This window comes from Electrona antarctica, assembly GCF_951216825.1.
Source record: "Electrona antarctica genome assembly, chromosome: 19".
NCBI classification, from domain to species: domain Eukaryota; kingdom Metazoa; phylum Chordata; class Actinopteri; order Myctophiformes; family Myctophidae; genus Electrona; species Electrona antarctica.
In genome coordinates, this window is record NC_136800.1 from 34,650,469 (window position 1) to 34,663,490 (window position 13,022).

The 13,022-nt window shown below is 42.9% G+C and overlaps 1 protein-coding gene across 1 annotated transcript; it reads left to right on the forward strand.

Annotated features, from left to right (window-relative positions):
* Window positions 1–326: 326 nt before the first annotated feature.
* LOC306943127 (cotranscriptional regulator ARB2A-like) lies at window positions 327–4,888 on the forward strand (the record flags this gene model as incomplete). Its single annotated transcript, XM_079529329.1, has 2 exons — window positions 327–436; window positions 3,634–4,888. 2 exons carry the CDS (start codon window positions 327–329, stop codon window positions 4,886–4,888), a joined length of 1,365 nt encoding a protein of 454 aa, XP_079385455.1.
* Window positions 4,889–13,022: the final 8,134 nt, after the last annotated feature.

The window sequence follows — 13,022 nt, forward strand, 5'->3', positions numbered from 1 at the left end:
AGAGATGCTTTCCTCAATCAAATCAAATAAGATTAATGGGCAGAGGAAAAGGGGACATAATGGAATGATGTAAATACATATATTTATGGACTTCTCCTCTGCTTATAATACAGTCCAACAGTAATCTCATTTTGTGGATTAGGTTTAGGGAGTTTCTGAGAGAGAGACCCCAACGAGTCTGTATTAATAACACTCTGTCTGACTGCCTTGTCCTAAATACTGGCGTTCCACAGGGGTGCGTTTTATCCCCTCTGTTATTTTCCCTATACACAAATGAGTTGAAATACAACAACAAAGAGTTCTCTCTCATAAAGTACGCTGATGACATGGCCCTGGTTGCCTGCCTGCAGGACGTTTCCAGTCCCTCTTACTCCCAGCACATCGACCGTATTGCCACCTGGTTTGACAGCAGCTTCCTTGACCTAATGTCACCAAGGCAAAAACCCTGACCATGGTCTATAGATCACTCACTGAGAGTGTTCTCACTTTTAACATCGTGTCCTGGTTTGGGAATCTCTCAGTTAGAGATAAAAACAAACTCAACTAGAAAAAGTGCCCTTCTGGGCACAGGTCTCCACCAGGAGGATAGGATTGTGTGTGATGTTTGGCAAAATGTTTAGGAGTAATATAAACATGTTTGTGTGTGTGTGTGTGTGTGTGTGTGTGTGTGTGTGTGTGTGACGTGACTTGGCCTGTTGTAGCGCCACCATGAGGCTGATTTGAAAACTGTCAAGTGGCATTTCTTCCTCAGCCTAGTAGTGGGAATAGGCATGCACAGTTTCACCGCAATCGGACGCTGCGTTGCGGAGTTGTGGCAATTTGTACAAAACGGGCTACTCCTGAAAACTTTAGAAGCCAATCGTAGCCAATCAGGATGGATAATTATGAGAAATCAAACAAATCACATGATCACATGACTATGGAGAGCATGTGTACCGATTTGCGTGAAATTTGGATAAAATCTGAAGGAGTAATATTAGAAAATGTGGTGGCGCTATAAAGAGCAGATGTGAAAAATTCCAGGCAAAGGTTTTTCCTTGGCCTCTAGGGAGTGTGCATACATGGTTTTACACAGATCGGTGCAGTTATAGGTAAAAACACAAATCGGCCAGTTATAGCGCCACCATGAGGCTGAGTTGAAAATATTCAAGTGGCATTTCTTCCTCAACCTAGTGGGAATGTGCGTGCAAAATTTCACGGAAATCACACCATGTGTTCATGATTTGCAGCATTTTGTTTGAAACGGAGCACTCCTGCGAACTTTGGAAGCCAATCTTAGCCAATCAGGATGGAGTCTGAAAAATCTGAAAGACCCGTTTCGTTGAATGGCTCTAGAGAGACTGTGTACCAATTTGCATAATGTTTGGACAAAATCTGTAGGTATACTGTCAAAACATTTGTTTTGCACAAAGCGGCCTCCTGGTGGCGCTATAACAGGCCAATGTGAAAACTTTGGGGCAGAGGTTCAGCTCTGGCATTCAGGGAGTGTGTGTGCAGAGTATGGCTGCGATCAAGCCAACGGTGCCAGAGATTAGCTGTTCACAGACGGACGGACGGACACACGGACGGAGTGCAAAACATACTCTCTCCCCATGCCTTCGGCCTGGTGGAGACAACCAGGCAAGTAAGATCATTGGAGACAAACAATTGCAACTTCAGGGCATATACAACCGCTCCATAACCAAAAAAAGCAATTCAGATTTACAATGATTCTACCCACCCTCTTCGCTCTGAATTTGACTTGTTGTCATGGGGCAGGAGGCTTAGGGCAAAACTAGCTAAAAAGAAGGGTTACAAAACTTTGTTTGTGCCAACTGCTGTGGACATTTTAAATAAGAAAATGTTTAAATAGTTCGCCTAATCCCCACTGTTCATGATCACTGTTTTTATATAGTATTGTAATGCATCTGTGTATTTTATGTAATGTTTTATTGTTGTAACGGACTGCCGGTGTGCCAAAGACAAATTTCCATTTTATGTAAATTTAATGGACAATAATGTTTTCTTTATCTTTATACTGTATGACTGGCTAGTTAATATGTCATGTGCTAAACTGTGTGTAAACCCATTTAAGATCTTACATAATTCTCATCTTTACAAGTCTAGCCGCCCAGGCTTTCAGAACGAGTTCGGAAAGCCCATATACGGGCATGCCCATACAGTACTCCATATATGCCTATATCTCCCTGCATGGGTATCTGGTTTGATGACATCAGATGACATCGGATTTTTGATGACATATCCATATCTCCATTTATGGGCATTTTCCTGACACGTTATGGGTCCACTTAGAGAAGTTATTCTAAGCTTGCAAGTTAGCTGACAGTAGCCTATCTTCAGAATAAATTCAGTAAATACATTAGTGATGTTCCTTTAACCCCTCCTATATATTCAGCTATAGTATAGGTTTTTGTCCTAACACAAACACTAAATGCCATTGACAATAAATGGAGAATTTATGTCGTATATGTAGACGAGCAAATCGGCTATTTTGTCCTAACAAACATTAAATGCCATTGACAATGTCTATGTTTTCTTTTTTATATACACTACTTTTTTTAAACCTTGCATGATGGTTGAAAAACAATGTTTGTTAAAAAATGATTTCAACTAGAGTAATTCGTTAATAAATAAATTAATTGATATTTATTTTCATATTTTTATGAGGGGCGCACATACAGGTACACAGGTTTAATGTTTAAACGTCTTTAGTTCAATGTTTGTTTTGTAAACACCATTGACAATGAAGGGAAAATGTACGTCATAATGTGCCTCATTACGTCATATTGTCTCTTTATTGTTAATGGCGTTTAATGTTTGTGTTAGCACCATTTGTTTTACATCACCATTACAAGCACCTAATCAAGATAAATTAGACTTTAATATATTAGCGCCCCTCACTTCACACAGGTGTGATTTTTGTTTTACACCATGAAGATGTATGATATGAGCGCCCTGACTTCACACAGGTGTGATTTTACTTACCTATTAACTAGCCTACTGCACATAATGTGAAATTTAAAAAAAAGATCCGTTTGATCAACACAGACAGATATATTTCACCAGTTCTAATGATCCATGTAGTCAATGAAAAATGCATCTCAGACAGAATGGTTCCCAGATTGATAAAACATTGACAATTTCATAGTCAAGTGTTTTCCACCACACACATTATGTGGGTGTGGATATGCCATTTTTCCCTTTCCCTCTAGCATGTGGTGCCAACAAGAAACATGCTAAATCAAAACGTAAGATTTTTGTTTGTAGCACGGAATGTGATTTGATTGTCTGATGTATGATGATAAGAGCGCCCCTCACTTTTCCCCCCCAGCTTTATGTGTTGATGAATGTGATGATTTGATTGGCTGAGCACGGAACATGATGTATGATAAGAGAGCCCCTCACTTTACATGAGTGTGATTTCTTTCTATGGTTGTTTAATGTGTCTTCTGGTCACCCCCACAGCTGCACTAACACTGAAGTGATGTCACTGCAGCATATAAACAGTGATGTGTACTGTTCCTGACTCAGATTGAGTTTCAAGGAGGGTTTTGTGTCTTGTGGTTTTATGTACTGTCATCGATCGGAGATCATTAGTATTCTGTTGCGAATAACCCCTTTGCTCTGATACAGGTCCTGTACCATAAATACGGGCGAGCTGGTCAACCCAGAGGATAGCGAGGAAACTGATCTACGGTTAGGCATGGACAAACAGACAAACGATGAACCTCCTCTTAGTTTCCCCAAGACTCTGGAGGGGTTCGGCTACGCCTTTAATGAACAGGGCCAGATGAGACATGTGGAGACAGGAGAGGCATTTGTGTTTAAGGTCAGAGAGGATGACCGTAACTGGAACCAGAAACGCTACGAAGCGCTGGGAGAAGTCCTCAACCAGCATGTTTTTGAGCTGCTAGAGAAGAAGTGCAACATGACCAGAGTGATGGTGCCAGTGGATGCCACAGAGAATGAACCCAGCAGTTTCATTTTCCTGAGCCCAGACGCCCTGACCAACCCGTCCAAGTTGCTGGTTCTGATCCAGGGCAGCGGGGTGGTGAGGGCTGGCCAGTGGGCCCGCAGGCTCATCATCAATGAGGACCTGGACTCAGGAACACAAATCCCCTTCATCGCCAGGGCCATGGAGGAGGGCTACGGCGTGATGGTCCTCAACCCCAACGAAAACTCTGTGGAGGTGGACATGCCGACCCCGTCCTCTCTGGTGCCCTTGTCCCAGTCCGAGCCCTCGGATGGCCAAGCTGAGAAGGACATGCCGACCCCGTCCTCTCTGCTGCCCTTGTCCCAGTCCGAGCCATCGGATGGCCAAGCTGAGAAGGACATGCCGACCCCGTCCTCTCTGCTGCCCTTGTCCCAGTCCGAGCCCTCGGATGGCCAAGCTGAGAAGCGTGACAAGGCATTCGACAAGCAACACTGCAACTCGGATAAGGAGAGGGAGACGAAGCAGATCCAGATACGGGAGAACAGCTCTTCACAGGAACACGTGCTGTACGTGTGGGATCACTTTGTGTCCAGAGCCCAAGCCAAGGATGTCTTCATCGTGGCCCACAGCTATGGAGGGTTATCTTTAGTTGATCTGATGAAACGGAGGGAGGCCGAGTTGAAGAGCAGAGTGGTTGCTGTTGCCTTTACAGACTCCGTGCACAACATCAGGCTTCAGAAGCCCAACCAAGGTGTACAGAACTGGATGCAGAAACATTGTCGTAACTGGGTGAGGAGCGAGGAGCCCTTGGACACCCGCATGAGAACCAACTGGCCAGACTGCCCCTGCGTCTCCGCAGGTACAGACGAGCACGAGTTGACCTCCTGGAGGAGCTTCCAGTCCATCTTCAGGTTCTTCAACAAGGCTCCGCGGAAGGAGGACAGGAGGAGATGAGGATGGAAAGAACAGAGAGTTGGTGTGATTTTTATTTATTTTTTAATATTTCACAGCGTCAGTGAGACAGGAAACTGGGAGAGAGAAGGGGAGTGACATGCAGAAAATGGTCCATTCCAGGAGTGGAACCACATACACACCCTACCCATCCAGCAGTGGGTCTCCCCCTGATCAATACAGATTAAAATAGACATACTTAGGCGGCCAGACATCATCTTGTATACAAGCTAGAAAGGTGCTCTCCTCGGAGAGGCTCGAATAAGCTGCGGGGGAACATGTTTATGTAGGGTCCGCCATAGGGTCCGCCTTTTCACATTTGTGGCGGACCCTATATGGGCAGAATTGATAGTGCTTTAAAAAGGACTCTTTTGAGGTGCCTCAACATACAATTCGGGTATGATTGGATCTTGCGTTCATGATATCGTTGCTGTTGGGTGGACACCTTGCATATCCAAACCTTTAGAAACAATTGTGAAAATAGCCGAAAGCTCACAATGCCTCGTATTGCAATGCTTGCGTTTGAGCTTGGAGACATTCTTTTATGATGAAGTAGGTCATTCATTTATGAAATAATAAGTGAGGGGGGCATTAAAAGTGCAATACACTTGGCTAGGGTTCTGATTTTTGGGCCCCCGTTTTGGAGGGACATTACTAGCCCCTCCTATGTCCAGCTTTTGGTGTATGTGCTAACACACCAAATTTGTCCTACACAAACATTAAATGCCATTGACAATGAATGGACAATTGTGTGTTTAACACTAAAACTGGTGACGAAGGTGAGGACGCAAATTATTTGCCAGAATGAGATGATGTATGACGATGTCGAAGTGCCCCTCACTTCACACGGGTGTGATTGTTTTCCCCCCAAACATTGAAAGTCCATAGACTTGGCTGCCAACTGACATCATAAACATTTCTGATAGCCAGACGTTGGCCTCATAAACATATACAAAGCTGGTCATAGGACGGCCTAGCCCAAAGGTACACTCAAAGCTTTCCCTTGTACATCCCAAATTTACTTAGTCATCCCTATTTCAGCGTTTAGATGTTCATGAACAAAATGTGTTTTATTTGCATTCAAGTGGTATGAAATATTTCCTACACACCTAACACAAATCAGACCCATCTGAAGTGAGTGGTGCTGTGCTGTAATATACTGTACTGTACTCCCCCCTGGTGTGTGTGTGTGTGTGTGTGTGTGTGTGTGTGTGTGTTTGTGTGTGTGTGTGTGTGTTTGCGCACTCGCTCTACTGGCCACTTTGGGTGTTGCAGCTACATATGCCCATGTTTTCTTCGAAGCGTCCCAAACCTCATATCGGCACAGAGCATGATCATAGGATATCATAAAGACATTGTGACATGACATGACATGACATGACATGACATGACATATAGTTATGTATTGGATGGAAACAACACGGTCACTGTCAAAACTGAAGGGACTGGCTGGCACAGAGTTAAAATGATTAGGGACTTCTGTCTAAGGGTTATGAAGACCTGGCCATCATGGAATTGTTTGTGAACAGATAAATTATCCACCAACAGCTTCCCAGGATTGGACTTCCTCAGTGGAGGCTGAGCAGCAGAGGAAAGTATACAGACATAGTAAGAAAACAAAGGGGGAACAGAAGGAGTAGGAGAGGAATAAGGAGACAGGGGAATAAGCAAATAGATCAATTAATTAAAAAATCACACGTGTGAAGTGAGGGGCGCTTTTATCATTATACATCACCATACATCATCTCATGAACAACTGAATTTATGCGATTGGTTAGCCATTTGCTCGTCTACATATGGCGTAAACTTTCCCTTCATTGTCAATGGCATTTAATGTTTGTGTTGCCACAAATTTACGTCATATTTGGCGGACATTTTACCCAATTTCTCTTTTCATTTATTGAGACGTATTATATTGAGACAAAAGCTGTATATAGGAGGTGCTAGAGTGAAAAATGAGAAGGTGGAAGACACCTATAGGAAATTATATTAGTATTATACATATTAAGTTATAAAATATTTCAAAAGTATGAAACATTTGGAAAAAGGAGGTGGTGAAGGAGGAGAGAAATGACCTGCAAATATATAGCAGCTCTTGCAGAGCCCATGAATATGTTCTTCCTGTCTCCAGAGGAGAACTATAAGCAGCTGGGTGGAGGAGGAACAGGAGATGGTGGTGGGGAGGAAGATGGAGATAAGACATGAGGAAGAAAAGAGTGTTCCCCAGGTTCTATGTTCCCCGCTTACCCAAAAAAGGTTCTGTGTTCCCAGGGTCCTATGTTCCCCACTCAACTAAAAAAGGTTCCATGTTCCCCGTTTACCTCTAGAAAAAGGTTTCCCTCTCACCAAATAAATGCAGGAAGTATTATAATGAATAATTCAAATTATTAATAACATCTCTAAGCACACATAATGGGGAGAAATTACTATCAGAAACTTGCCCTTTGGGTGACCTAAGAGCACCCCCATTCCTTTCCCCTGGTGGCCATCTTGGTGGTAAAGAGCTGCTCTGCTATAGTCTATTAGAGCATTGTTTCCCAAAGACTGGGTACCCACGGGTGGGTCACGGGAGATTTCAATTGGGTGGCCAGCCATTCATTGGTCAGACTTGGTTTTGGATAAGTAGGCCTATATAGAGTGTATTTAATGTGAAGGAACAGCTACTGATTAGGAACATTTTTCGCACCCGTGCTGATTATCAATATCCCCTAATTCATTCTGAAGTGATTTGACTGAAGGTGCGTTCAGACTTGGATAGGTAGAGCAGCACAATTACATACAAAGTCAATGCAAATACAAGAAGTTGCGCCAACAGGGAAAACGGCGACGCGAACGGCCACCTAGAGTATGTTCGCCCCTGCTGGAGCTACGTTCGCGTCCACCCGACTCCGCGTATCGCGTGCCAGCAGCCAATCAGCGTTGAATTGCATAAATAAATCATGTAGTAGCAGGAATTATGTTAAATATATGGACAGAGTTTAATTTGTTTAGTCGCTAACACAAACATTAAATGCCATTAATAATAAAGAGAGTTTAACGTTTGTTTTGTCTGTGTTTGTTTTACATCACCGTTACATCATATAATCATAGCAACACGAGTTAGACTTTAATATAATAGCACCCCTCACTTCACACGGGTGTGATTTTTGTAGTGTATAGTCCGCTGAACCAATATGGGAGTGAGAACAACGATCTGGTACCAGTGCCACCCACTTTCAAAACAAATACGGTATGCGAAATTCTCGGGAGGTTGTAATTACGTGGCACACTGACTGATTGCATGTGCCACGTAACCTCGCCTCACCTGTGCCGCCCACGTGTTCTAACACATATTGTAGAGCCTCACCAATAGGTCCTACAGCGAGGGGCAATAGTATTGGCTTAAGTTTGACGCATGCACATAAAGATTCAATGTCCAGAGAGTTGTGTTATTTTTCGATATGTCAATCCATTTATTCACATAAAGCCAGATAAACTCACTTGATATAACAGGACATGAACGCCGCCAGCAACATACAGCATATAGTGTCACGGTCGAAAACAGTTTGGCTTCACCTATTGCACACCTGAGTGCAATCACCCAACTGACAGGTAATAATGGGTTACCAAGGTAACCACCCACCCTCTGACTGACAGATGGGTGACATGACGTCATTAATTAGCAATGTCACAACATTCATTTAAATAAACAAAACAAAATAAAATAGGAAGGCAATTTGGCTCAAACACATGAAAAAGCAAAACTTAACCTTTCTGATTTTTCAGGTTCTCAGGTTGCCATCAGAAAGAGTAAGATCAGACGGCACGGCAAACCTTTCTGTCACATTTAAGCTGTCACATAGCAAAGTCGCAAAAAACAACAAAGATGGGTCAAATCTACCAGGTCATGGTGACTGGATTCAGGGGAGAGAAAATGGCCATTGACTTGCAACACAGATGTTCAAATGAAGACTATGACAGTGTTGCAGCTGAAAAAGTAAATTGCAGAAAGGCTTCCAGGCAGCATTGACAGTGAGACACTGCGGCTGATCTTCGCAAACAAACAACTGGATGGGGATTCAACACTTCTGTCATCTTATGGAATCCAGCACCTGTCAATCATCCAGTTAGTGATCAGAGTTCCTGGAGGACTGACAGACGAGACGGAGATGGCGAGAGAAGAGAAACATGCTGCCGATCTTTGACCCTCCCTGTTGAACTCCCTGTTTATGCCGACCCCATTCCTGTATTGTTATTTAACACGTATGACACAATAAATAGCCTATCAGGCTATATTGTTCATTATTGTGAATGTGATTTAGGTCATTGGCAGAACTTTGTTGGAACCACTTAAGTTAAAAAATCACACCCGTGTGAACTGAGTGGTGTAAGGTATTATATAGCCTGATCAGCTGTGTTCTGACGTAATGGAATCAGCATCAACCAATCAGCATCAACCATGCTCATTTTTTTAGCACAGACAGTCAGACAGACTAACAAAGCCAGTTGTAGGAGTGGTTTACACCACTCAAAAAGGGGGGGGGGGGGAAATTCTCCTTCTACAGCACTGCCACCAAAGCGTGGAATGCCCTGACCCCTACCTCAAATCACTTACATCTTTTAAAACAGGCGTGAAAATCCACCTTTCAAATGATCACCCTCCCCATCTTTCCCCCCCAACGCTGTACATTGTGTTTTTCCTGTGATGATACTGAATTTTGTTATTCTTCATGTCATGTCTATGAATTGATTGCATAGGGCCGAAATGGAAACAAGGATTTGTTTTGTGCCATCCCTTTTGGACTAAATGTTTGACTCTACTTGTTTCTATTAGCGCAAGAACAATGCCTTCCATAATGACATGCATGTTAAAGGGGAATTTCTCCCTAACCCTTCTTTCCATGAATAGAAAGCCCTATCGATGATGTCACTGTAGGCAGACATCTGGACTGTCCACAGCAACCTCCTATGGTTGACTGGGGAACATAGAACGTTTTTTGGTTGAGTGGGGAACATAGAACCTTTTTGGGGGTGGGGAATATAGAACCTGGTGAACATAGGGATGACCCCGTTGGAGCTATATGAGAGAAGTGTGGGAGACGATGGCAAGCAATTGGTGTGGAAGAGTGGAGGAGAGTTGGAGAAGAAAGTGGAGGAGGGGATGATTGAGGTGGTGGAGGAGAGAGAGGCAGAGACAATCCACATGCAGTCAGTGAGATAAAGAGAGGAAAGGGGGTGGAGGAAGAAAAATCGGAAAAAGGGTGAAGGCCATGGAAAACCATAGGAACATTTTGGAGATGAATTAGTTATAGCATAGTTATTGGTCAGACTTGGGGTCAGAAGATGCACACTGGTCACATATAGTCATATAACATGCAATAGTTAGTTAGCTTTCACTGCATTAGCCAGGGACATCTTGACCAACCGGGCGGTCATACGAATTGGGAATGAGTATGTTGCAATGTACCAGGCAGGTTGCACTAATCATGGGTTGACAGGCCGTAATAGCCAACATTATACTCCGGTTTCACCCTGATGCATGCAGTATGTTGCCCTGACCGTTTCAACCCATGTATCCATAGTGGCTGGCGCTGGTTACACCACTTTTGAAAGCAGCTTCCAAGAGAGATGAGGTAAGTAAAAGTATCTGTGCTGAGCTGTGATGAATTATGAACTCTAAGTAAACAAACCCTGTTATTTTCTCACATTTTTCTTTCCATGCCAGGGCACTTACTTGCTGCATCAGACCCAGAGACACTTGGCGAGTACAGCCGTCACAGTAATTTATTGTGTCCTTCCGTTCTGAGCTTCTGCATGTCTCAAGATGTAGTGCTGATCCTTATTTCTACCAACTAGGGTGAGTATTAAAACAAAGATCCAGCTCCATTTTACTTCAATATGTGAGATATTGTTAAACAAATAATGACTGTACCTGTACATCATTGACCTCAGAATGTGACCGTATCTTTCCCCCACCGTCTCTCCATTTCCTCCCAGGCTTAAACTAATGAGAGCCAGTAGGGTTTCACAGTAGCTTGACAACCAACATTGTCCCTGCCCAGATACCGGGGAAGAAAAAATTGTTTTCATTGTCTTCATTTGGCAAGAAGAAAAAGAATCAGTGCAAAGAAAAAGAAAAACACTTGTGTGAAGTGAAGGGCGCAGCGAGGGCAGTGTTTATATCACATGTCATTTACTGCCCTAAACAAAGTCCATAGACTTGGCTAGCGACGGGGAGTTTATAATTAGGCTCTAAACAAACATTAAAAGTCCATAGACCTGGCTGCCACATGACGTAATTTCATCAAATGTTCGTAGAAATAAAACAAAAAACTCACAAGTTTACTTGCCGATAGCATTTTCCACTAACACCTGGAGTGTTACACAAACGTATGAAACTCCTATGTATAGCAAATACTTCATTAGTGGGATCACTCTAGTCCCCATTAATAGGCGTGTTATTTACATCATGAAGTAGCGATTACAAATAGTAAAACTATTGTATTGAAAATAGCATCCATTTTGCCATTGCACTAACATCTGTGTAGCTATAGAAAGCATTTAAGATCAGATTTTACATTGCGGAAAAATAGTAAAATGTCGGAATAACGTGTTCCTTTCACGCGCTACGTCCGGCCGGGGAAACTCTCCCCTGTCAGGTGAATAGAAGCAGCTTGGACTCCTCATGAATAGAAGGAAGCATGAGGTCAATCCGCTGCCCCCCCAGGTTGGCAGAGGAAGTGTAGCGCCCAGGATTACATTAGATAATTGACACTGGGCGAAAACAAATGGGTTACAACATTGTGGGATAAAACATAAAAAATAAATAAAAATGTATTTCTTAGAGGGTGGAAAGTAGGAAAGAATGTGAAAGTATCATAGTACTTTATTCTACAGTTATAAAAGAGTACCATAGTCACAACACATACCAGCAGAGTTTAGGCCCATTATTAATACAGCAACAGTCTTAGAATACTTTCCTGACTATGGTAAGGTTGCCACCTAGTGGAGCCAGGTCACCTGACACACGTATTACTACCATACCTCCATAATTTCGCCTTGATAGCACAGAGGGAAAGTTAAAGTTATATTGCGGAACATTCATTGTCTTCAACAGGCCAGGAGGTAAAAACTGTTTGACTCTTTTTGGGAGTCTGTCTGTGCGCAGCTAATCTTCATGAAGTTTTGCACTCACTGTCTCCATAGGCCAAGGAAGACCAGAAACGGTATGTATTAACTTACATAGTAGCCTTGCCAAGCCATGAGGCCCATAGGGCAGGATCCTATCTCCTGTTTCTGTAGCATGAGGCAGCATGATGTACAAGTACAGCCCCTGGACATGACGCTAGTATGTTGCAGGGATTTACCCCCAATCCAACCCTTGATGCCGAGTGCCAAGCAGGGAGGCACTGGGTCCCATTTTTCAGTCTTTGGTATGAGGCCAGGCGATCGAACCACCGACCTCCCAGTCTCAGGGCAGGACACTCTAACCACAAGGCCACTGAGCTGGAATTTGCATAAATTCAGTGCCAGGTCTCCCTTAGAACAAAGAATATTATATCTTTTATCTCCACAGGACTGACACAATTGAATAAACAAAACATACTGGGTTACACTAATCTCCAGGTTTCCTCTCACAACGGAGGTGTATCCTCATATGCAAGTATCAATACTGCAATGAAGATATACTTTTAGGTAGAAGTTCTGTATTTAAAATGTACTCGAGTAAAATTACAAAAGTATCGGCATCAAAATGCACTTGTCTTAAAGTACCAAAGTACTCATTGTGCAAAATGCCCCATTTCACAAGTTCAAAATGAATTAAAAATGTTTTCTATAAGCGATCTGCTATTTTCAAATGTCCAAAATGTAATCATCAATAATAATTGTAGTGGAGTAGAAGTACAATATTTGCCTCTGAGATGAAGTGGAGTAGAAGTAAAAGTACTGAAAATTGGAAATACTCTTGAGTACTCTTTACTTTACTACTTAGTAAATGTACTTAGTTACATTACACCACTGCTCACAGGGCCGGATCTACCATATGGGCACGTGCCCAGGGGCCCTTGGGCACCAGGGGCCCCTTAAAAAAAAAATATATATATATATAGATATATATATATTTTTTAGCTCCACAGAAAATGTCCCTGCTAATCCG